General features: G+C 40.4%; 2 protein-coding genes across 4 annotated transcripts in view; one reads left to right on the plus strand and one right to left on the minus strand.

Moving 5' to 3' along the window:
- Window positions 1-6,114, plus strand: rab14 (RAB14, member RAS oncogene family). Its single transcript, XM_072665247.1, has 8 exons — window positions 1-97; window positions 1,252-1,310; window positions 1,396-1,449; window positions 1,862-2,039; window positions 2,566-2,632; window positions 2,956-3,043; window positions 4,033-4,063; window positions 4,202-6,114. The coding sequence occupies exons 2-8, from the start codon at window positions 1,259-1,261 to the stop codon at window positions 4,377-4,379; spliced, it is 648 nt and encodes a 215-aa protein (XP_072521348.1). The 5' UTR covers window positions 1-97; window positions 1,252-1,258; the 3' UTR covers window positions 4,380-6,114.
- The window catches only part of cntrl (centriolin), a 26,993-nt gene continuing 7,358 nt past the window's right edge, over window positions 5,294-24,928 (minus strand). For all 3 annotated transcript variants that reach the window (XM_072665246.1, XM_072665245.1, XM_072665244.1), the window contains 34 exons: window positions 24,604-24,713; window positions 23,868-24,062; window positions 20,641-20,794; window positions 20,184-20,407; window positions 19,374-19,550; window positions 19,122-19,256; window positions 18,849-18,994; window positions 18,404-18,614; window positions 17,982-18,137; window positions 17,691-17,870; window positions 17,466-17,573; window positions 17,231-17,372; window positions 17,003-17,145; window positions 16,688-16,868; window positions 16,086-16,384; window positions 15,828-15,985; window positions 15,415-15,577; window positions 14,342-14,472; window positions 14,092-14,232; window positions 13,874-14,000; window positions 13,495-13,659; window positions 13,048-13,207; window positions 12,829-12,944; window positions 11,979-12,091; window positions 11,686-11,843; window positions 11,537-11,610; window positions 11,256-11,444; window positions 10,211-10,436; window positions 9,715-9,875; window positions 9,460-9,588; window positions 8,955-9,143; window positions 8,167-8,229; window positions 7,844-8,023; window positions 5,294-7,190 (listed from right to left, as the gene is read on the minus strand). In XM_072665246.1, the coding sequence (XP_072521347.1) occupies window positions 7,074-7,190; window positions 7,844-8,023; window positions 8,167-8,229; window positions 8,955-9,143; window positions 9,460-9,588; window positions 9,715-9,875; window positions 10,211-10,436; window positions 11,256-11,444; window positions 11,537-11,610; window positions 11,686-11,843; window positions 11,979-12,091; window positions 12,829-12,944; window positions 13,048-13,207; window positions 13,495-13,659; window positions 13,874-14,000; window positions 14,092-14,232; window positions 14,342-14,472; window positions 15,415-15,577; window positions 15,828-15,985; window positions 16,086-16,384; window positions 16,688-16,868; window positions 17,003-17,145; window positions 17,231-17,372; window positions 17,466-17,573; window positions 17,691-17,870; window positions 17,982-18,137; window positions 18,404-18,614; window positions 18,849-18,994; window positions 19,122-19,256; window positions 19,374-19,550; window positions 20,184-20,407; window positions 20,641-20,794; window positions 23,868-24,062; window positions 24,604-24,713 (5,321 nt within the window). In that variant the 3' untranslated portion in view covers window positions 5,294-7,073. The remainder of the gene's footprint in view (window positions 7,191-7,843; window positions 8,024-8,166; window positions 8,230-8,954; window positions 9,144-9,459; window positions 9,589-9,714; window positions 9,876-10,210; window positions 10,437-11,255; window positions 11,445-11,536; window positions 11,611-11,685; window positions 11,844-11,978; window positions 12,092-12,828; window positions 12,945-13,047; window positions 13,208-13,494; window positions 13,660-13,873; window positions 14,001-14,091; window positions 14,233-14,341; window positions 14,473-15,414; window positions 15,578-15,827; window positions 15,986-16,085; window positions 16,385-16,687; window positions 16,869-17,002; window positions 17,146-17,230; window positions 17,373-17,465; window positions 17,574-17,690; window positions 17,871-17,981; window positions 18,138-18,403; window positions 18,615-18,848; window positions 18,995-19,121; window positions 19,257-19,373; window positions 19,551-20,183; window positions 20,408-20,640; window positions 20,795-23,867; window positions 24,063-24,603; window positions 24,714-24,928) is intronic.

The following is a 24,928-nucleotide window of genomic DNA, read 5'->3' on the forward strand; positions in this document are numbered from 1 at the left end:
GTCACTGTTTTGATAGAAACCGTATAGGAAGAAAGTGTCCGCCATCCTTGCGAACCTGCCCAGATCTCGGAGAGCCGGCTCGATATTAACATTTTAGGTAACCGTCTTTAGCCTACTATTATTAAAAAGGTTTGATTATAACGATCGGCCCTTTTAAATTGCGACCAGGTTGGTGATATCTAGCTAGCTACATCCTGCTGATAGCTTTAGCTAGCTAGCATCTCTGAGGTTCGTTGCTTTGGGTAGGCTAGCCCGAGTTAGCCCGGCTCCATAAGACTGGCCTTTCCCGGGCTGGTTAGGCTGAAGCCGAGCTTTACTTACTCGCGGAGGGATCACGGAAATGCCCGCGGTATGATTGTTTAAGGGATAATTGTTTATAGACTGGACTGCTGTCTGCTCCAGCTCTCTCGGCCCGTGTCCCCACACTGAGCCGGAGGTACGGCTAGGCTCGTTAGCTGACTAGCAGCTAGATAGCTAGCTCTAGATGGTAGCTAAATCAGGCTAACATTAGTGCTGGCTAGCTGTTTACATGTCTAGCTAGTAAGCTGTAGAGATAGCATAGCCAACTAGCTAGCCAAGTGTTCTGTTGTTTTCTGGGAATGCAGTGCAGCGTGGTATCCCGTTGTCAACATGTCAGCTAGGTCAGATAGCTACCTAGCTATGCTAGCTACATATCTGGAGTAGAGCAGTCGTGCGCTGAACCGCGCTGTTTCTGCCCAATATTGGGCTGGCCTTTAACCACTGGAGAGGCAAGCAACTAGCTAGCTAACATTAGCTTGCGGTATTATTGGTTGTAGGTAGTGATTCAGACCAAATTTATTAATCTTCAGGCTGCTGATGCGTACTATGAAGCTCTTGGAGTATCAGTGTAGAAAAACATGGTTAAGAAACATAAGCCATGAATAAATCATTCCGTTAATCAGTCCTTCCCTTGGATTATTGAGGGAACGGATTGTTAAATGGAGGAAACTATATATTGATGCAATGGAGAATCATTTATTGAACTCTGCTATAGACCGGATGCCCTGTGTGGGGTTATCCTTGTCCTGCACACTCAATGATTCTGGGTGGGATGTAGTCCTACCACGACTCGGACCAGGAAAATTGATGGATGGATGGATAGATGGATGGGTTTATTAAACTCACCGAATGTTTTATTTTTAATCTTGATGCTTTAGAGTTCCTGTATTATTCAACACAGTGTTTCTCATGTCCTAAATTCTAACAGATCTCTCCGCTTTCCCTTGCCAGCACCAAAATGACGACTGCGCCGTATAACTACTCCTATATTTTCAAATACATCATCATTGGTAAGTCACCGTCTTCCATCCTAGTTTTGTCTTCTGCAGGTGTTTTTCTTTCAGATACTGACTGAGAATTTTCTTATTCTTCAAGGTGACATGGGAGTTGGAAAGTCGTGTTTGCTTCACCAATTTACAGAAAAGAAATGTAAGTATTTTCGTTAGAATGCAGATACCTAGACATAGTCAGTTACGTATCACGTAACACTAATGCTAAAGGACCCTGGACTGGCTAGGCCATGAGTCTTACTCATGGCCTAGCCATGAGTTTAACCCTACTGATTGTTAATCCTGAGGGATCAGGCATACGTTTTGTTTACAGTCCATCCTGTCAGTTTACTAGATGCTGTCTGCAGTTACTGTACAGGTTTCAATTTTACCATTGTCATTGTTTCTCTTGCATAATAATCAGTAAAATAGGACGGTACTTAAAAAAAAAAAAAGCCAATTCTGAATTTTCTCAAATTTGAGAGAAGCAAAAATAACAGAATATTGTCATGTTTGTTGAATGTAAAAATGTCTGTGCTTCATAAAGCATCACCTCTTGTTTCCCGAATCAGTTATGGCGGACTGCCCTCACACAATTGGAGTGGAGTTTGGCACGCGGATAATCGAGGTGAGCGGTCAGAAGGTGAAGCTGCAAATTTGGGACACGGCGGGTCAGGAGCGATTCCGTGCGGTTACTCGGAGCTACTACAGAGGAGCCGCTGGTGCACTCATGGTGTATGACATTACCAGGTAACACAGGATCTTTTCAGCTTCATGCAGGACAGTCATTAAGTTGTTTTGAACTCTGATGTAAGGGTGTAGGCTAGATGCATCATTATGCGGCAGTGAGCATTTACCAAAGGGGACACACCCTATATTATATATAGTTGTTATTATTAATAATGTGATTTAAATAACATTTTTTCATTGAATTGAATTGGGGATATCCGTATCCACAGATAATTGCTGTTAAGATCGGACAGATTTGTGCTGCTGAAGAGCAGGATGTTTAGGCAACACTGAGCTACTTCATCTTCAGCTGTTTATTTATTTTATTATGTGTAAGCCATCTTCAAATAAATGTTGTATCCCTCCAATGCCACTCCCAGTGGATTTAGTCTCAGTTTCTACCTTTCGTAACAGTTTGTTTGAAAGATATGTACTCTATGTAAAATTATCAGTTGCATTGGCCCACAGTTCTTATATTGGGTTATTTTGACATTTAATTCCACTTCTTGTAATGCTAACTCTAATACCTGGTGGTCCTACTTGGCAGGAGAAGCACATACAACCACCTCAGCAGCTGGCTGACTGATGCGAGGAATCTCACCAACCCTAATACAGTAAGTCTGTGTTCATTTACATCTGCACAGTTCAACCCAAAGAATCTTACGATTGAATCGAGTGTTACAGATGCAAGGGTTTCATTAAGGATCTTGACTGAGCACCTTTATTGGTAAAGCCTGGTGTGCTTGCCCAGGTGAGGAATCAAATTCTTGTCTCATTAAAAGCAACGTTGTTACCCGCTATATTCTGCACCACCTGCCAACCATATTCCTGACGTAGAGGCTAACAGCTGCTGTATTATGTACTTGGAGCAGAGCAATTAATGATATGACACCCAGTCATATGTCTTGATTAATAAATATAATCATTCTTTCTGCAGGTGATCATTCTTATTGGTAATAAAGCAGACCTCGAAGCCCAGCGAGATGTGACATATGAGGAGGCCAAGCAGTTTGCTGAAGAGAATGGTAGGAAAAAAAAAGAATTTAATTAATTTTAAGGGAAAATGTTTGCCTTCACTGAGAGAAATTCATGGCCATTTTCTACACGTAAGAATATTTTATTAACTTAATCTATAACTACAATATTATCTATTAACATAATATTAACTTAATCAGTATCTTAACTGTCAATTTCAACTAACAGAAAATTGACATAATAATAAACTGTATATTATTTGTTTGTTACTGTAGGTTATTTGCTTTCTTTTATTATTTCTAGAATTAAGACTTGCAGTTATGTTCAGCAGTTTCTTTAGATAAGTAGTATGGTATACTGGTATACTGTTGTGTAGGTATACTAAAGTATACCATAGTATGAAATCTGATGGTTATCATACCATGTAGATTTGCTTAATACCAGTGCTGGAAAAAATTATTTAACCAAACAGAGAATTCCAATAATTTCCTGAGTTTAAAAACCAAACAATACATTGATTAATGGAGAAAATATTCAGCAGATTAATTCATAATTAAAAGGATATTCTGAATTAGCTGAGGACAGCTCACCTTGCATTTCTTTTATTTATTTACTTTATTGGTTTATTTTTAAAAGGGAGGCATTTTTCATTAAAAAATGTTTCAGAAATATTAATTGAAATAAAGAACAGGAAGTAGGAAGATATCGAAAGTAATACTGTGATACCATAAAACAGTCATATTTTACTGAAAACTCATACCGGTGCAACCCTAGTGTGGTCATTTTATGACTTATTAGTGCAATAGTGACAGTCATTCACATTAGCCTACTTTGTTACATTTAGCAGTCAATTCATATTTGATTATTACTTTTATCATGATATTCCTAAAGTTATATTGTTAAGTGGCAAAATGATTTAGGTTGGTTTTTTTTGTTTGTTCGTTTTGCCCCTTTACGTTTGCCACTGCATGAATTTCTTACATTGTTTTTACATGAAATGTTTTTGGTCTAATTGATTTTTTCCCTCATTTTATAATAGGCCTGTTGTTCCTTGAGGCGAGTGCAAAAACGTAAGTTAATAAACTATTGTTTTATTTATTTATTTTTAATGAATAAAATGCCCACAGTAACACTATTCAGCATAGTTACAGGATTGTAATCTCATACTACCATTTCTTCAGTAAAGCTGAATGATGTCTTTTGAACAGAGGTGAGAATGTGGAAGATGCATTCCTGGAGGCAGCCAAGAAGATCTACCAGAACATTCAGGATGGTAGCCTGGACCTGAACGCAGCAGAGTCGGGGGTCCAGCACAAGCCCACTGCCCCGCAGGGCGGACGCCTATCCAGCGACGCACAGCCCCAGAAGGAGGGCTGCAGCTGTTAATGATCATGTAGACTTCCTTTTCTCTTTCTCTCTCTCTCATTTTCCATATTTACCATCCAGATCCACCCTTCTGCCTCTCCCTGCAGCTCTCTCTCTTTCTTCCTCTCACCTACCATTCTGATCAGCCGGGACGTTTGGAAGTTGGCGTCTTTGAGCTGGGCAGCTCAGAACGACGGAGGTGGAAGCTCAGTCAGTTTTTCTGCCACATTCATCTCTTCACCTTTCCTCTCCCTTCCTTCTTCCCTCACTCATTTTGCCTGTTCATAACGCACACGTCCCAGTGCACCCTGTGAGCACTCACTAGAGGAAGTCACCTCCACGGAACACTAATCTAAATGGTTGATAAACTGAAAAAGGAAAGAAAAAAATATTGAGTTTATCAATAAGCAGAGTGATGTGCATAACTGTAAATGAAACATCTCGTGTACAGCAGCTGTTGGAATACTGGTGGTAATTTAAAGAGATGAAAATTTTGATATACGTTCTTCTCGTTCAAATGGAAGCAAAATAACATGTTTAGGCAGAATCCGATTTTAGAATGTGCTTGAGAGGAGATGCATGATGACCTGTTCTTGTACATTTTGTTCAAAGGAAAAACCTTAATTGATATTGTATTGTTTTAATTAGGATTTATGCAGTGTCACAAGTAACAAATCACCACATATTTATCCCTGTTTGTACCTACTCAAGACATTATAATATACAAGTACTATACAATATGAGTATTGTTAAACCAAATGGAAGTCCATTGTTTAAAAAAAAAAAGGAAAAAAAAGTCAGCTGTTCTTTTGGTTGCTTCAGATGCAAGATGTTTTAAGATGTAGAACAGTGATAGTAATATATTGAAAGGACACACATTCGGAGTCCATAAGAACGTTTTTGCACTTTGTAGTTGGTTTTCAACGGTCTGGAGCTTTTTTTTTTGTTTGTTTTATCTTTATTAGTCTTAACTCTATTCGTCACCCTGGAAAGTTCAGAATGAAATGTTTAGCCTCCCCTAATCAAAAGCATCAGCAGAATAAGGAACCAAAACTATCTGGACTATCTGATCTTGGCGAGGGAATTCACCTCTTAGTTCTTACAGTCAAAAATTCAGTGCTCTTCAAAATCAGTGTAAATTCTAAGCATATCAGGATATTATTCTTTTAATTATAACTTCTGTTGCCTTATTTATGTTTGCTCTTGTGTCCTCTTTTTTCTGTAAACCCTGTTCAGTCTGTAAAACAGTACATAATCAGAAAATAATAAGTAAAAAAAAAAAAAAGAAAATCAAGTCACTAAGCCTGAACAGCCTGAATGATATTAAGTAATTGTAGGCTTTTCAGCCCCTTCTGAAGCATTCCTCTAGTTTACACGAATAACCTTTTCACCATAAATGTAAGTTGTAAGTACAAATGCTGCCCTTTCTTCTAAAAGAACACAGCAACTTGTTTAAGTGACAGGCACCAGAATGTTCTACTGGTAGACATCTGGAGGGCGTGAAAAGGCATCGGAAACACTCCCAAAAACATCTCCATGTTATGATGAGCTTGTACAGGAGTATGTGTGGAGTTGTTTTGTAAACTAAAATTCCTTTTTTATTATTTGATCCATTCTCTTGCTTTTTTTTTTCTTTTTTTCTTTTTTGTCTTGTTGACAACTTTAAAAAGACGTATATAACCTGCTCTGAAACTCTGAGGTATGTCTTCTGTAAGTGACATTTGTTTGTAATTATGTTAATAAAGACAATGCTGTAGACTGTCTCAGAGCATAGGTCATTGTACTGTGTTGCTTTATAAGCTGGATTGAGAACCCCCAAGTAACAAAAGAAACTTTGGGGGCCCCAGGTGCTCCAGCGGCCTAAGACGCGGTCATGGTGATCAGAGGATAACTGGTTCAAATCCCAGGTAGGCACAGCATAGCGCACTGCATTTACACATTCATATATACTGTTAAACCTGAGATGTTGCTGACCTTATATTGTCTTCACCTACAGTTAGTATAACCTGTTGAAGGTGCATTTAATGAGTGCACTCAGGGACGCTGAGTGGTCCAGGGGACTAAGGCGCTGTCACTATGATTGGAGGATTGCTGTTTCAAATCCTGGGTAGGCAAGACTATCAAGCATTCATCCTCTCTCTCTGTCTCTCTCATACACATGTGATCGCAGTCATTGAGAGAAGCTTATGATAATGTACATTTTATTACACACAATTTCAGCTGCAATGGTGATTAAGTCACAAAGTTACATATAAAGTCATAAGTGCTATAATAAATATTTTTGCTTCAATACAAACAAGTGAAAACAAGATCTCTTGCGGCTAGATCAGCTGGCATGATAATGTACTGAATGTACAATCCAGAGTAAACGCTTATGTTAGGTGTGTATTGTGTAGCTTTAAGGCACACACCTTTTACACCATTTTATTGTTTAAAAAAAAGTATAATCATATAAATGTGTTAAGATACAGTATATTTTAAAGAGGAGATGTGCTTCTCCTTTTGGCCCTGAGAGTAGAAACTAAATGTTCATATAATAATACCTTTTTTATTTTTTACCTCAGGTTTTACCTTCTTCATTTAGAAGTCTTAGGCTCAGCTTTTCAGTTTGTTGACAGTAGGGCACAATCTCCGTCACTTAAGCTTGAGAGGCACTTAGCCCCTTTACTTCACAGACGGAGAAGTTTTCTTGACCCTTTCACTACAGGAATGGCTTTAGTGCACTTGGCTCAGGAGGCATGTTTGGTCTTTCTCAGGGACAGAAGGGTCCAGTCTGACAGGACCGTGGGAGTGCTCTCTTCTTCTCTGGTGCCTCCGGCTCTCTGTGGCAGACTGAACAAGCAAAAATGAAATCATTAAAAGCTTAAACACTTTTCTCTTATTTCTTATACATTGTCAACCAGTTCAAGTGTGCTCAACATACAGTACAAGGAGTTCTGTATTGGAAAGCAGAACAGGCCTATTTCCTTCTTCTGTCATTTTTTGCTCTTTATTTGCAGAACTGAAAGTGCATAACTGAGGGTGTAAGAACTGTGCCCCCCCAGAGGGAATTACTGCGAGGGCATAATGATTGCATTTAACAAAAAGAGTATTGGTGAGGTCAGGATGTTGGATGATCACCACCCCACTTAATCCCCAACTCACTATAAGTATTGCATGGAGCACCATTATTCATAAGAACACCGTTCCACTGCTCCACAGCTCAATGCTGGGGGGCTATATATCCCTCTAGCTCACACCTGGCATTAGGTATGGTTCCAATAGCTTTGAGAGTCCTATTCTATTGGCAATACTTCTGTACAGGGACTAGACACGCTGTGTGTGTGCATTTGCACATCTATGTCAGCAATGAGTGCAACTAAAAGTAGCTAAATGCATTCATTATAAGTGGTGTCCACAAGCATCTGGCTTTATTAGCATCACCATCCCTACATTACATACTGCTAGACGGATACTTCTGTAAGAGTTATCAAGTTCTCACTCACAGGGCTGAATTTAGTGAGGATTTCAGAGTTGCTCAGGTAGAGGAGACCGTGGCTGGATTTGCCCAGTAGCTGGTCAAGCTTGTCTACCCGACTGCGTAGGCCCTGGATGCTGCCTTCTGTCTGCTGCCTGCGCAGACTCAGTGCCTCCTGCTGGGAGAACATCGATCTTCGCAGCTGAGCCTGAAGAGTTCAGTCAAATCAAAGCAATTGAACCACCTACTTTCACTGCATTGAAAACAACTTGTGATATAGCTAGAGCAATTCCAATGCACACTGTTTACAGACGCTAAGGCTAAATGGCTCTTCAAGAAGATAAACCTGACCTTTAGATGATCTTCATGCTGCCTCAGTCTCTCTCTCAGTGCTTCTCCTCGCCACTGTTCGTCCTACAGACAGGAATGTAATGTAAAGTAATGCATTTGTATTTTTGCTGACAAGTAGCAAACATAGCCTTTGTAGCTATTCAAACATATAACACTATGTTCAGCACATTATAATGCACAAGACTATTAAAAACATACATATGAATTATATTAAAAATAAAAATGACCAATGTGGCCTGTGCAAAAGTTTGGACACCTTACAGAGTACAGTATTTAGTAACCTTCCCTTTTGGCAATTATCACAACTCCTAGCAACACAAGCCTGATAAGCATGATAGATCCACCCTGAGGCTTCACAGTTGACAAGGTGTTCTTTTCATGAAATGCAGTTCCTTTTTTCCTCCAAATGTACTTTTGCTGATTTTGGCAGTACAAGGCACTTGCAGGTTCTTGGCAGTTATATGAGGTTATATGATTCTTATAGCCTTTACTTGCCTCAAGGGCATTAATTACTTCAGTTTTCAGATCTTTAGACATCTTAGAGAAGTCCATACCTCCTAATTTAGTCAGAGAATTTAAACTGAAATTTGATATAGCTGACAGTAAGTAATTATAGATCATGAAATGTATCAGGCCTGATTAGCTAATTAAACAAAATCTAATATTGTCCTATTAGCTTTAGGGTTCTCACACTTTTGCATACAATTGTGCATGTTCACATGTCTTACCCATATAACAAGCTGACAAATGCTGAACTCTGTACAAAGCAGTAAAAATTCAACTCATACTTTGGTGTTATACGCAGCTTTCCTTGCAGTCAGTGGAGACGAGAGGAGGTTCTCCTTATGGCTTTCTGTATCCGAGGACACCAACTCTTTCATACTGCTGTCCAGTTCTGCTCTGACCTCTGACCTCAGGGAGCGCACTGTGTCCCTTATCTCTCGTAGATGGGCCTCCCCTTCTTTCTGACTCCATAGCTGAGAATGCATATACAAAAAAAAATGGTGTTTTGTTTTTGTGTGTGTTGTGTTTTTTTTTTTGTTTTTTTTTTTATACAGATCATTAGACTGTGCTTGGTCAGGATGGTCACAGCCCATACTATAATGCTCAGTGATGGAATAGAAACTTATTTGCATACATATTACTGCCATATCAGTATTATAAGGACCTATAGCCATAGCAAACAACATATTGTGCAGCCCAAAAGTATTTGACTTTTAATTGAGTCAGCCCACTTGTGCATAAATCACACTAATGATAATTGCTCCTTGCTGGAAGCTGTGATTAGGGTACCTTGTCTTTGAGGCAAAACAGCTCCTGGGATTTGGAGTTGAGCTCCAGCTGCAGGTCTATGGCTCTCTCATGGTTCTCCTGAGCAGCCTGATCCACCACCACAAGCTCCCTCTGCAATCTTTCTCGCTCCTGATTAAAACATATATAGTATTCAATCAATCTACTAGAAAAATGATGTAAGACGTCTACATTATCACACAAATCCCTTTCAAAACTGAAAGTCTACAGTAAGAGTAAAAAAGGTCAGTGTGTCACCTTCTCAGCCTGCTGCAGTTCATCCGAGCATGTCCTCTCTGTAGCAAGAGTGTCCTGAAGATGCTGGCGCTCAGAGAGACAGGTCTCCAACTCCTGCCGGACCTCCCTCACCTCTTCAGTTCTAGCTCTTAGCCTGGCCTCCCGCTCAGCCAGTTCCTCCTCTGTCACACATACATACATGCACACACAGACATCTGTAAGACACTAGAGAGCTAAAGTCAATCATGATCACTTACCGTTTGTATTATGCTGGTGAATTATTAAGGGTTATCTGGTTGCGTAGATATTGATGATTTATTATAATTTAGTTGTGGGGGAACATTTATTTATTTATTATGACTAATTATTCAGTATCCAATATGGAACTAATGTAGAAGCATGTATTTATGACAGTAAGGGACTCTCATACAGTTTAACCATAAAGTTTAAACTGACACTAAGCTCAGACACTTCACTGCAAAAGCAAAGACAGTGAATAGTTGGCTTCTAAACTCACCCAACTGTTCTACTCTGTTCTGCAGCAGAGCACTGTGTTGCTGGCCTGCATGCAGAAAGCGTCTCTTCTCCTCCAGATCTTCCACAGCAGTGGTAAATTGCTCCATCTTCTCCACACGCTGAGCCAGTGCTCCCTCTAGTGCCTGCAGTTGGGACTGTAGCTTCTGCTGCTTCTGTCTGTGCAGCTCCTCCAACTCTGAACTCTGCTGCTGTTGAGTGTTCATGTGCTGGACATAAAGGGGAAAAAAATCAGGAAATGTTTTTTTTTTGTTTTTTTTTATGCCCCAGTACGTTTGTCGACACCAGAGACCCATTTATGATCAAGTTTTTTTTTTTTTTTTTTTTACTACAAGCTTCACTGCACAGCTTCTTACAAAGACATCAAATAGGTGAAACTGCCAGGCTTCAGTGTTTTCTTACTGTATTTCTGATACATTATACATATTAATATATCAATTTCATTTGAACCATTTCTTATAAGCTAATGGAATTGGCCAATATCTTAACAGGTGCATATTTTAAGTTAATAGAAAAATTCTATACATGTGAACGTAAAGCCATTAAGGGGGAATCACATTTCCTTTAAATCATCAATTTTTCTCTCTGCACACATGAACACAACAAATGCACACCAGCACTAATATGCAAACATTAATGTCCATTTTATCAGTTTATGAGAAATGACCACACAAACTTTTAAATCAAATACTTAAGGTTTATAAAAGAGTAATTCTTTTTAACAGATTTAACAATAATATATACAATAAAAATGTCTAATATATATATATATATATATATATATATATATATATATATATATATATATATATATATATATATATATATATATATATATATTAGAGATACTGTACAAAATATGACAGTTCTGAAAAGGTTTAAACATTGCCACAAAGTGGCCCAACGCTAAATTTGACCTATATCTTTTTTGTACTTTTTAAGACTTACTTTTATGACTGGAATCTAGACATTCCTGTAAAGTTGTACCTGATAGCAGTTTGATGGCACAGCACAAAAAGCCACCTCACCTCTTCCTGTTGTTCAAGCTGAGCTTCCTTCTTGGCAATGGCCACCTCCAGCTCCTTCAGTTGCTGCTCCAGTTTGTTCACTCTCTGCTGTCTCCTCTGGATCTTCTCCGTCTTGTTCCGCATCTCAGCTTTCTGCTCTCTCTGCTGCTTCACCAGGTCATCCCGCTCTCGCTGAAAGTCTTCGACTTCCTGTGCATAGGAAATCAAAGAGAGATTAAGATTTTAGGGGTTCTTTAACCTAATAATTTAACTACTAATAAAATATACAAACGACAGTGCACCTTTCGGATCTCGTCTAGCTGAAGCTGAGAGTCTGTAATCTGCTCTTTTAGCATATTCAACTTTTCAGACTTCTCTGAAAAAAGCAAAAAGAACAAATTGTGATACCCACACTAGATCTAATGACATTTTAAATGCTAATAATCTGTACCTCCTAGCTGTTGCCGGATTGTGGTGGTATCTCTGTTGATTTCTTGCCGGAGGCTGTGGCGGTCTTTGTGCTCCTGCTTCAGCTTGACCAGCTCCATCTGCAGCTTCAGTAGCTCTGCCTCTGCGGTCTGAGCCCCTTCCTCTGCTGCCTCCAAACACCTGCTCAATAACAAGCATAGCAATGTTTAGTCCTACAATATAGCTCAGGGTGAACACTACTGAGGCAACACCATTACTGAAAGCATTCCTGAAAGAACAGGTGAATGACCAAGAGGTTAAAACTTAAAACTATACCTCTGAGCATGTGTGCGGCGGGCCTCCAGGCTGGTGCACTGCTCCTGGAGCCTCCTCTGCCTGTCCTGCTGCTCTTGCAGATCCTGCTGCACTGTCTGCAGCTCCAAACGCACCTGAGAGACACACAGCTAACTTTTTTTTTTCATACCAAAAAACAGTGATCTATGAAGCATTTTTATTGTAAGGGCCAGTGAACCATTCTCCGGCCCTCCTGAAATATGTGGTCTTGGAATCTAGTGTAATCTGGTTCGGTCTGCTGCGCATCTGTTTCAAGCTCCTATGTGGGGTTACGTGATTCGTTCTATTTGTCACATGACAGCTTCAACTTTTTGCCTGCATGGCTAAAAACCTCCTTATGCAGGAACAGCTTCTTCTTTGCAGGTGTTCCTGTATGGTGAAACGGCATGCATCGGAAAGTGCTAAAAGTATGTGTTTAATCTAAGGAAAACAATAAGGCAATAAGCGGACAAACCTAGATTCTACCATTCTGCAAAACTGGTTGCATACAAGTGGCTTTCGAAATAATGGAATTGATCCCCAGTTTGTATGGAATTCGTGTGAGTGAAAACGAACCCCTAAAGAGCCCAGAATCATGGGTGAGGACGGGACAAGTATGACAATGCCCTTAGAGTTGTCAAATTAAAAAGTTCACCAAGAAAAAAGAAAAAAAGAGATAAGTTGCTTAAAAATTATGATGTGCACATACATAGAGACAGATAACATACAGGCATGCAATATAACTATCCAACTCACTTCACAGGTGAAGACACTTAGGGTTAGAAATCATTGTGTGTAAATGCTGACATGTAATCATCCAATTCCCTGCCCTGGACTAACTAGCCACTCTCACCTGGTTAAGACTTTCCTGGCTCTTCTCCAGCTGGTCCACTTTCTGTTTGTGCTGAACCTTCACTCCCTCCAGTTCTGCACTCTCCAGCTGAATCATCTCTAACACATGCTGAAGCTCTACACATAGACAGGAATGCAAACTTATTATACGTGGAAAAAGAACTTTCCACTAACACAGTGCAGTGCTTAATAATGGGAAATAGCAGTGCTGTGATTTTACCTGCTTTGTGCTTGTTGATGACTGAGCGTAGGTTCTGCACTTTCTCTTGCTCTTGTTGCTCCTCCTTTTTAAACTGATCCAATCTGCTATTCCTCTCTGACAGCTGAGAGTCCAGCTCTCCCTTCTGCACAGCCAGAGCTTGCATATCTATGCGCAGTTCCTACACACAGACATGCACATGTATTGCTCTATTAAATATGTGACTTCCATGACTTGCATTTCTCCCTTCCATGACTTAATTTTTCAACATGGCTCCTAAGTTATATTAGTAAGCCCTAGAATGTGGACATCCATGCGGCATCCTTCAGGTGATAAACCAAGTTTGTGTGTTTAAGAAAGTTGACATATCATCTGCCCCAATGGTGTTTGGTATCTTCTATTATATTTCATTCATTATTACCAGCTATTCTTTCATGCATAATAAACAGTGAGTTCGAGAGTGCAGACCTTAACGCGTTGCTGCAGGCCATGGGCATCCTGCTCTCCTTCTCTCAGAACCTCTACCAGGCCCTTCCTGTGCTTCTCCACACTACCCTTCATGACGGCCTCCTCCTCCTGCCACTGCTCTAGCTTTCTGCCCAGCAGAGACAGCTCCTCCTGCTGCAGCTGGACCTACAAACACAAAACCTAGACACTTAGCAATGCAATACAAATATATCATCATAGTCACACAAAAACCCTAACAGGAGAAGGTAAAACCTTCCTAACTACCAATAGAAGTCAATGTAAAAATATTTAATTTCAAGTTATTTGGACCATTTCTATTGGTCCATTCATCATGACACACTGAGTCAGTTGGTCATCACAGAGAATCTCTAAATGTTACCTGGGTGTTGAGATGTTCCATTTCTTTTTTGCGCTGGTTTGAAAGAACCTCTGCCTCTCTGCAGCTCTTTAGGAGATGTGCTTCCAAACTCTGTGTCTCTCTTAGCTCTTCATGCACTGCATTTAATCTGGACACCAAACAGGCAATAGTCATGGTAAACCAAAAAGAGGTGTCTTATAACTCATGAGTTATGAATTCGTAACAGAAGGCACCCTTACTTTTTGCTTGCTCTCTCCAGCTTTCTGCTGACTTCTTGGAACTCTGCATCTCGCGTTGCAATCCCGGTTTCTATCTGTTGTAGTGCGACTTGTTTCTCTTGCTTAAGTTTCTGCAGGTCCTTAATCTCTTCCTGGAGTTCCCTGTAATAAAAGATTGTGCATACCATTCTAAGCTAAAACATACTCCACTATAGGTAGAACCACGTATTGTGTATCTTGGCCCTACAAAAAGTTAAAAGGTCAATGTTACCGGAGCTGCTGTTTGGTCTGTACCAGGTGTTTGGCACTGCCCTGAGTCTGGTGTTCAATGTCCTCCAGCTCTAGTTCTGTCTCTTGTAACCGCCTTTTGGCTTCACTGCAGTTCTGTAGTGTGTCCTTGGTCTACACACACAAACACACAAATAAATCCACACATGAAACAAGCATGTGCAAACGTGGAGTCCACGCACAGGTGCATGCTGAGATTAAAGCAAATAGGGACAGATCAAATCCTAAGAAATTCTGAGATCATGTTAAAAGTTCAAAGATTCTATTTTCCACTTACAATTCTATAAAGATAATGAAACTTGAATGAAAAATGAAGTGGTCTCCCACTGTATATAGTAGGGCTGCACCTCACAAATAATTTTTCATTGATTAATCTAACAATTCTTTTTTCAAATTAGTTGATTAATTTAACCTAATTTTTAAATTGCTCTAATGTGAGCGTCTTAGGAATTAAAATAATTTCTCCAAAATAATGAAAAAATCCTACATATTCATAACATCATAAATATTACAATATTTTTAACATTTAACAATCTAATTATATAATAATTTAAAAAAATGTAGAATTCAAGTTTCCCAGAGGAACACTTGAGCAAGTTTTACAGTCCAAAATAAAATTATTTTAAAGGATTTTTTTTTATAGATTTTGAGTAATGCTGGGGTGTTTTTGTTTTTTTTTTTTACTAAAACTAGTAAATTTTTATAGATTCAGGTGGGCGATTTTTTTGTAGCTGCAGCTTGCGCTGAAGTCCATGCTTTCAGTAGAGGCGGCCCTCTTCGCAACGCAAAGAGGCATGTTATGTAAATTGCTAACCTTAATAATCTCAAAAATCGCAACTTTACAAGAGATGGAAAAAACCTTCTTAACCTTTAGTGGAAGCCAATGTAAAAATGTTTAATTTCAAGTAATTCTAAATTTTATATTTCTATTAGTTCATTCATCATTACATTTTAATGTAAAGAATTACTGTCAGATTCAAATTATATGGAGATACAAAGTTTTTTTTGTGTGGCCACAATGATTTGTGAATATAGAATATTGCGGTTGTATTGGACCTTAGCTCTGGTATCCTTCAGGTCAACCTCAGCCTCCAGCAGTAGACGTTCTGCCTCTCGCAGCTCAGTCTTGCGTTTCGCTAGGGTCTTCTCCAGGCACTCCACCTCCCCCATTACAGACTCCTCTTCCTCTGCACGGCTTACCGTACTCTGCAACAGTCTCCTGCGGTCAGAAACAGCCCAGACCTAATTAAATATGGTGATACTTAGTGAGAAGTGCAGTATTAAATGTATGCCAGTTCCCTCAAATGGGTGTCAACAACTTAGAACATCTGGTTTAAACAAGTTACAAGGGTAACTGGAACTCAACCACACGCCAAAATGTCCACAAGCCACAAGCGAGCAGCTGCTGGCTTCAATTTGGGCAGATGTGTTACCTGAGAATAGGCAAAAATGTGTGTGGGATTGCTAACCTGTGGCGTTGCAGTCGGCTCATGGTTCGCCGCAGCTCTTTAAGCTCCAGTTCTAAATCTGATCTCTGTTCTTCCAGTGTAAGCAGGTCCTGCTCAATGGCAGCTCTGCTTGACTGCTGCTCCCTTAAAGAATGTTCTGCCTGTCTTAGAGAACGTTCCTAGAGAACAAAAAACATATAGCATTACAGCACAACAGTGTTGCACAATGTCAGATAAATGACAGATCACATCATTGATAGCCATCAATATGAGCTTCACCATTTCCTGATGGCCAGGAACATTGCAGTGTAGAGTCCCATTAGGGATCAGAGGGATCTGCAGTCCGCTGGGAGGAGGGCCATACACAAGTCTGGTGCCATCAGGAGGAGGACCATAGAATACTGCACCAGGGATGACAGACAGGCCAGGTAGAGGGGGTGCGTAGATGACTGTGCCTGTTGGGAGATTGGTGCCATCAGGAGGCACAGTGTAGATGACTGAGCCTGGCGGAGGAGTGAAACCAGCATCTCTAACCCCATCCTCTTCACTCTCACCATCACTGACTCCATATGGAGGATCTAGAGAGATGGGATACAGAGGTTTGGAACAGATTTAAAGGACACCTGCTCATTCATTGTTTTTTCCTAAATTTTTATCCTGCTTTCGATGGAGTAACTATCGCTGCTGTCCAAGGAAAGCTTTCTATTACATTTTGGAGCACTGCTGGGTGGACAATAGCATAAGTGAGGTCAAGATGTTGAATGACTACCACCCCAGCACCATTATTCCATTTCACTGCTCCCCACAGCTCAATGCTGGGGGGATGTATGTGTGCATTAACCCCTGACATTTCCAAGGTTTATGACTGTTGCATGTGTCACCTCTTCTTTCATGAGTGTGTTGGCTGTGTTGACAGGGGGAGTAGACCCAGTATCCTGTGTTAGAAGGAATTCTTGTCTCTTTGCGATGCTTGCCTCTTGAATGCCTGCCTCTGTCAGAGAATGGGAGGTTCTGAGAGCCCAGCCCAGAATCATATGTGCCCTGAGAGCCCAGACTGGGTGGCTGGAGAAACAATCACAGAAATTTATCACAGTTAAAATATTGCAGCAAAACAAGAAAATGTTAAAAACAATATTAAGAAAAATAGATAAAATAAATATGTATTCCGCTTATATACAAGGCTGTCAAGAACTTACATTTTGGTATGGTGGTACATAATGCCAATGGCCTCTTTTACGTGGTGTATTCATAAAACTAGACAAGTAGTCATTCTGCTGAAGCAGAGTTTCTCTCAGGGCTTCTATCTCCTCAAGCAGCTCCTCCAAGTTTCCACTGTTATCTACCCAGACAAGACAAGAAATATTCATAAAACTGACTATTTTTAATAGGCAATATAATAACTTGCATTCTGTTTATATAGGGACCTTCTTTGGCTTGGGCCAACTGATCTCTGAGTCTTCTGGTCTGAGTCTGTTGTCTTTTTAAAGCTCGGTTCAGCTTGGCTAACTCTTGCTGGTGAACACCGGAATTCTGGACATCAGGGCTATTCAGATTCATTACATGAGCCTACAACACAAAACACAGGACATGCATTAACAGTCCAATGTTAATCAGGGAATCATTTAATTCAAATATGTTTACTGGAGTGATCTGGCTTACCGTGTCTTGTAGCATTTTCTGCAGAACCTGGATTTCAGCTTCTGCTCTTGTTAGATCTTGCATGGCTTTAGCAGTCTCTATCCTTGATTCTTTAAGTTCTTCCACATCCTAAAAACAAAAAAAAAGCAATAAGTAGATTTCTCAGCATGTCAGACATTAAAAGGAAAGTGACTGAAATCAGTCCTTCAGATATAAAAGGAGTTCAGTTTGTTTGACTGCTCATACCTCTGCTCTCTCCTTGCTGATTTTGTGCACAGTGCTATGGAGTGAGCGGAGCTGTTCTTTGGCAGCGTTAAGTTGATGAGCAGCAATTTGATCTGCAGAAGTGAAGGATCTTCTGAGCTCCTGTAACTCCAAATCCAGAGACTGCAGCTGCTCCTGGGTGTGAGTCTCATCAGTCTTCATCTACCCACACAAAATACATCACATCAGGACTAAACATTAGTTTGTGAGCATTTTAAAAAAGGTAAATCAACTGTGTACCAATGTATTTTTCGAAGGAACGCTCTTACACACCTGCTTGTCTTGCTCTTCCATCTCAATGAAGAGGCGGTCTCGCTCACTCTCAGTCTCCTGCAGACGCTGCAACATCAGGTACTGCTGCTCTTGCGCTTCCTGCAGCTCCTGTCTTAGTTGGAGGACCTGAGCCTCCTCCCCACGCCTCTCTGCTGCCTGTTGCACAAACAAAAAATTATGGTGGTATCTATCCATCTATCCATCCATCCATCCATATCTATATCTATATACGAAACATATGCCATATTTGTATCACAACGCTCTATTAAATTTTGAAGCAAAAACACTTCATGTGGCTCCAGTGGCTCCCCAGAACCAGGTGATTTTAGGATAGCTAGAATGTTTATCATTTACATTTTCTGATTTGCCAACACTTGTGACTACAGTGAGAACTGGACTTTATATTAAATAAATAAACTCACCCTGGCCTTTTCAGCTTCTTCGTGTGCATTCTGGTATTTCTGCTGGTAGTTCCTGAGCCTGTCTTTGAGGGAAGACACTTCACATGCCAATTTGTCCTGACCACGTTGGGCCTCATCTCGGTCTCTGAGAGCAGCAGAGACAGTACGATGCAGCTCCTCTTGCAGTTCAGCCAAGCTGTCACCCAGCAGATCCCCATCTCTACTCATCCAGCTGTTAAGAGAACCAACAATAACCAACGATTAGTTATTCAGATGACCATCCTATTAATTTATACATGTAACAGGTGTGTAAAAATGTCAAATTTAGTAATTCAACTATATCCATGTCAGACTTGATTATTGCTGCTAATATTAATATTCAATAATAATTATGTAAAACAAATATACACCAGCATGCAAACCTTATATCTACAGTTCACTTTTCTCTTCTACCAAGCTGCCATACCTTTGTTGTCCTGACCCTTTGGCTATGCCTCTCCTCAACTCCTCTAACCTTTGGGCCACTTGTTTAGGACATAGAAGTTCCTTCTTAGCCTGCAGCAAGTCCCTCTGCAGGACATTGACCTTCTCCATTAGATCGCCTTTCTCCCTCTGCAGAACCACATTTACATATCAGCAGAAAAGCAAACAGTCAACTGTTTAAACAGAGGCTACATTATGGGTTACATTATTTCTTCTCAGGTGATCAAGGCAACAGCAAACAGCTGTGGGAACACACCTGCAGTGTAGTGAGCTGCTTCAGGAGCTTGTTGTTCTCGAGCGCTCTCTCTGTGGCCAGCTGCAGTTGGGCCGTCGCATTCTCTTTAGCCTGCCTCTCCTTCTGCAGCTCTGCCTGCAGTGCACAGTGCTCCTGCTACAAGTAATAGTAAGGTTGTATGCAAGACGCTAGGTGAAGCAAAACAGGGGCAGAGGGGCAAAACATGTATTGCAAGTTGAGAGATTATTGTCATCATCATTACCAGGTATGTACCTGACTTAGCCGGTGCAGGCGTCCCAACTCCTCCTTCAGCTGGCCAGCCTCAGTGTCCCTGTCCTGCACCTGAGCCTCCAATTTGGCTTTGTAGGTGCTGACTCTGCTCTGAGCTTGCCTCAGCTCTACGTTCTCCCTCCTCAGAGCCTCCAGCTCCTCCTGTTGCTGCAGTAACTCCTGCACAAATCAATACAACCTAAACTATATTGACAAAAGTACTGGTGCACTTACACATTACACTTACAGGAGGTTTTATGACATTCATAGGCATAGGCATTAATACAGAGTTGGCCCCCCTTTGCAGCTAAAACAGAAAAATTGGAAGTTATTGAGTTAAAAGAGTGCTGACGACATTATTCTCTTTGCGCTGGCATTTGGCGACCCCAACTCTGTAACTTGGTGGTCTGCCACTTCGTGACTGGGTTCCTGTGGTTCCTAAACACTTCCACTTTTCAATAATACCACTTGTTACAACTCCTATTAAACTACCCCACTGGAATTCAGTGAGCTCTTTAGAACAACCCATTCTTTCATAAATGTTAGTAAAGGCAGACTGCATGGCTAGGTGCTTGATTTTATACACCTGTTGCAATGTGACAGTTACTCTTTTGCAATTAGCTAAAATTATCTTTTTTTTAAGGAAATAATAGCAACAGAAGTGTGTACCTTTACAAGTAACACATATTGAGTATCAGAAAGCAGCCTACATCCCATGTGACACTGCTACTGTAAGTCTTTTGTAGGACCTACTGGATCAGAAAAGCTTGTTTTAGTGCTAAACAAGTAAATGTACATGAAAATGCTTGTCACCTCTTTTGTGCTGTCACTAATCTGCAATGCTTCCTGCTGCAGCTGGCTGAGTTGTTGCTCTTTGTCTTGTAGGAGACCCTCTAGAGCATCTTTGTCCCTCTGCAAGCGCAAGCATTCAGATTGGGCTCGACGGGCCTCGTTCTTCACCCCATGCAAGTAGTCCTGCAGTCCTGAGATGATGCCCTCTAGATCCTGTTTTAAGGCCTCATTAGCTGCTATCTGACCTGGAGTTAGGGAACAAATAATCAAAACTATACACTATTCATACATATGCTCTTTACAGAATGTAATATTTGTATGATGCACTTAGAGCAGAACACAGGTTTTGTAAACCATTAAATCACTTTGACCTGCACAGGGCAGGTTGTGTGGCAAGATTTTTATTTTAATTTTAATTTTCAAGATTTTAATTTTATTAGGGTCTAAACAAACTGCAATCTTTGTTCCTGCCTCTCACCCTCTGTAAGCTGTTGCTCCAAATCTTTGATTTCCTGTGTCTCCTTGGTGATGCGTGTGAGCATATCATCCAGCCGGCCCTCCAGCTCACGGTGCTTCCTGCTCATGATGGCCAGCAGCTGTCTCTTACTGGCCAACTGAGCCTTCACATGAGTCTGCAAAAAAGAAAGAAGGAGGGAGGTTTAAATCACTGCGAATAGGGTTTAACATCTGCCCTCATCATAGCCTTCTCTTGAGCTGATTCTCTAAGACTGCAGAACCTCCTGCCATCCAAGAGGAGATACAAGAGGAATAGGACTCTCTGGAGCAGATTACCATAAACATATTGGCAACATGCCTAATGCCAGGTATAATGCCCCCAGCATTGAGCTGTGGAGCAGTGGAACTATGTTCTGTGGAATGGTGGTGCTCCATCCAATACATTTAGGATTGTGGGAGTTGGGGATGAGGTGTGAGGTTGTGATCATCCACCTTGCTGAGCTAACTAATGCTGTTGTTGCTGAATGCAATCAAATCCTCACAGCCATGCTCCACAACTTTCCTGGACAATAAAGACAGTTACTCAACCAAAAGCTATCTATGACAACTTGTGGTTGTAATCATTTCTAATGGAATATATAATAATCTGAAAAGTCCTTTACGTACAAGAAAGTGCTGTGTGCAAGAAACAAATTTATTTTCACTTCATCGTCACACAAAAACCTTCTGCAATTTCAATCTTCTGTAACTGCAATTTTAAAGTAAATGTAAAATGAATGAAGATTTTTAAAGGTCATTTCAGAGCATTTTTATTGCTCCATTTACAACTACAATGTAAAAAAATGGCAGATGTGACTTATGTCAAACAATGTCAGTGACAAACTGCAAAATAGAGAGGAAACAAAAAGTGTTTTTGCATTGAGAATTTCCCCACTGTGGGACTAATAAAGGATTATCTTATCTTATCTTATTTTATCTTATGACACAGCCGGGAAATAAGCCGGATTCCCAGTCACTTCTAGCCAGACATGAAAACCATAGTTCTACATTGTACTGTTTGTTTTGCGATTACACCAACCCCCTAACTTCCCCATCCGTTACTTCCACCCAGTCACGCTACCCTAGCATGAAGAACCACATCATTAGGGTTATTATATTCTGCACTTTGTACAAATGAGGGAATATCCCATGATTGTACACGTGGTGCAGTCTATTTTTAAAATAGACAGATAACAAGCACTTCACTTTCAAGCAGCAGATTCATAATGGCTAAAACAATATGCTTGTCATTCTTTTCTTAGCACAACTCAAACTAAAAATGTCTTCTCAGAGCTTAAACATCCCATAAATAACTACAGCATCAAACCAATTCAAACCAAACCAAAAAGAAAAAAGACTGAAAGAAAAGTAATACTAGGCTTGCTAGTACTGAGAGTTTCACTCTTTTTTTAAAACAGTGTAACTAACTCAAAAAACAAACAAGCACAAGAGCAGAGATATATGAAATGCAGATGTGGACATCATGGGAAAAGAATGCGAGAGAAATAAACCATGAGCCCCTCCCTCAATCCAGTGGGGTACTTACTAAAACAGAGCCGCTGTGTGGTTAACATCACCACAAATCCCGGTCTCCACTGTAACCGCCCCGGGAGAGGCTACAGGGAGGCTTTGTGCTGGGCTGTAGCATTTCCTGCAACTCTTAGCTCCTGTCCCTCTCCCTGTAAACTTTTTGCCACAAAGCTTTCCTCTGCAGGCTCTAGACACGGCACCAACCTGCCCCCTCCTTTGGACTTCACTCCCCCTCCATGCACATACACTGGTCCTCTGTGCTCTCCCACTCTCCCCCCTCTTCCCCCTCCCTCTAGCGCCTGCTTTGAATCAACACAGGAAACTTGCCTGTCCCACCAATCACTGACTGAGAACTGGGCTATGACAATACCCTGCTAAGAGGGAGTGAGGAACTTTAGACTCCACCCAAATTCCCCAGAGAAAAAACCTTCCCTTTTTCTTAAAGAGACATGTACCGAGTTCAAGTTGCTTACAGCACCCTCATTAGGCACCTCTAACCAAGCATGTATTCCACGGGGATGCTAATCATGTTGTTTTCCATGCATTAGCTTTGTTGTCAGTATGGAACCAGGACAACATTATGTATATGTGCTATCATCACTGTTTACAAGTACTGCTCTTTTTGTGTTCAGGAAATTAAAAGCGCAGGAAATGACTTCTTGCAGAGCATGCGTTCGGCAATAAACTGTAAAACTGCAACCAGGATTCAATATTAGTTCAGTTTTGGAGAGCAGTCTTTTAAAGGAAACTTATCACAAATTACAATATTATAACAACTACATGCTAGCAGCCGGATAATGGGTGAGAGAATGTCAAAAAAATGTCTATGAACATGGACTTTTTATTTTTTTTTACTGTAGGTTAACCTGCCATCTTTAAGCCTTTATCTTTAATACTTCATTATATTCATATAGTCATGTTACAAAAACGAGGGCACTTAAACAATAAACTAAACAAACAAGAACAAGTTAAAGCGATAATCTGTAAATTTGGGGGATTTGAGGATTTAGAGACCTCTTTGGTGAGAATGTGTAACTGCATCAATCCTGCAATGCTCCTTCCAGAGATAAATCTAAACATGACTAAACGTAAACTTGCTAGTTTCATTGGTTTGACAGTGGGTGAATGAGCAGATGCCATTCTGATATCTACACGTTTGCAGCAGCTCTCGCAGTAGCCGTTCTGTTCGTATCAGCTGCATTAGCAACGCAGTGGTTGCTCAGGTAACCAGCAAATGATGTTGGATCCTCTTTCAGAGTCTGTGCATGTAATGCAAGTACGTAAAGACGTGACATGGCCAGGAAAACTCCCACGAAACTTCCAGACATCTCTGATTTTAGATAAATGATTTTAAAAGACATGTATTTAGTATTTTTCTTTAGTTTAGTTATATTACCTCCATAATTTCTTTTTTTAATACTATTTCTCTGATGTCTCTGCAAAACTTTGTATCTTCCGATCATTTTAGAAAAAGAAAAATTATTAGTTAGCAATTTTCATTATGGCATCCACACAATGTAAAGAATAACTGGTGTCTTCAAATGGTGTAGGACTTTAAATGGCAAAACAATTAAGTTATGAGGTTTTGATTTGACAGAAATTGTATATTTCCAGATAATACATAAAAGTGAATGGAAGGCAACATTAATAACACATGTAGGTGGAGGTGGTGTTACTGACATGTCTGGGGTCTTCTGGTTCCAGGGTGTGCAGTAAGCTTTGCAGCTGCTCTTGCTCCCCTTGAGTCTGACCCAACTCAGCACTGTGTCGTTCCAGCTGCTTCTCCAAGACCTCGGCCTCCTGCCGCAGCTCACCCAGCCTCTGGATCTTCCCCCGCAGCTGCTGCCTCAAATTCTCCTTTTCTGCCTCGGAAATCTAGATTTTAAAAGTATTGAATTGTATGTACTCACAAAGTCTGCTACCATTTTCAAAATCACAAGATTTTCATTTAGGTTTAAATGGTTTAAAAAGATATGTGGGGAAAGTTTCTAAACTCCTTGGACTTACAGCAGCCTTACGAAGATATTTTACCTAAAATTATTTTGATGCTCCACTGACTGTAATAGGGTAAATGGCATCTCTGTAAGTTCCACTCTATGTCCAAAACACTGCTTCTGCACTATGGAACTATGGTGAAGCTGCACGAGACCTTTTGTGAGAAGGCTGTGTAACTTGAGTCATATTTGTGTAAATCTATGGTCGTGTAAATCATACTCTACCGCTTCAGTCCACATGCATTTTTCTGTCAGCTTGTCAACAGATGCACATTTACTTGTACTTGTACTCTTACTTTTTGTTTGACTTTTTATTGCTTATGCCTGTATACCTATATAGTAGTTTCATAGTAATCACTGAATAATAAGCTTTAAAATAATAATAATAAAGAGATTTTTAACAAAAAAAAAAAGCATCTCACCCTTTTCTGAGATGCTGCCTCTTCTAGCTGGCGTAGCTCCTCACTGGCACGTAGGATTTGTTGCTCTGTGCGCTCTATCTCCTTATGCAACTGCTGCAACTGCTCCTCAGCTACAAAAACACAGTGTAATCCTTAATGACTGTAGAAAACAGGGATGCCTGTGGTTCCACTCCCTTCTGTTCTACAGAAATAAAGCCAAAACTGTCCACCATATTGTCAAATTTGCAATTTCAGAGTCTGCAAAATGCAGACCAGAGGCAGATCAAGAGGTTCGCCCAGTCATTCGGTAGACCCGCCCCCCTTCTCCCAGACCAAGCGTGTCTCA

This window comes from Salminus brasiliensis, chromosome 20, assembly GCF_030463535.1.
Source record: "Salminus brasiliensis chromosome 20, fSalBra1.hap2, whole genome shotgun sequence".
In the NCBI taxonomy this organism is placed as follows: Eukaryota; Metazoa; Chordata; class Actinopteri; order Characiformes; family Bryconidae; genus Salminus; species Salminus brasiliensis.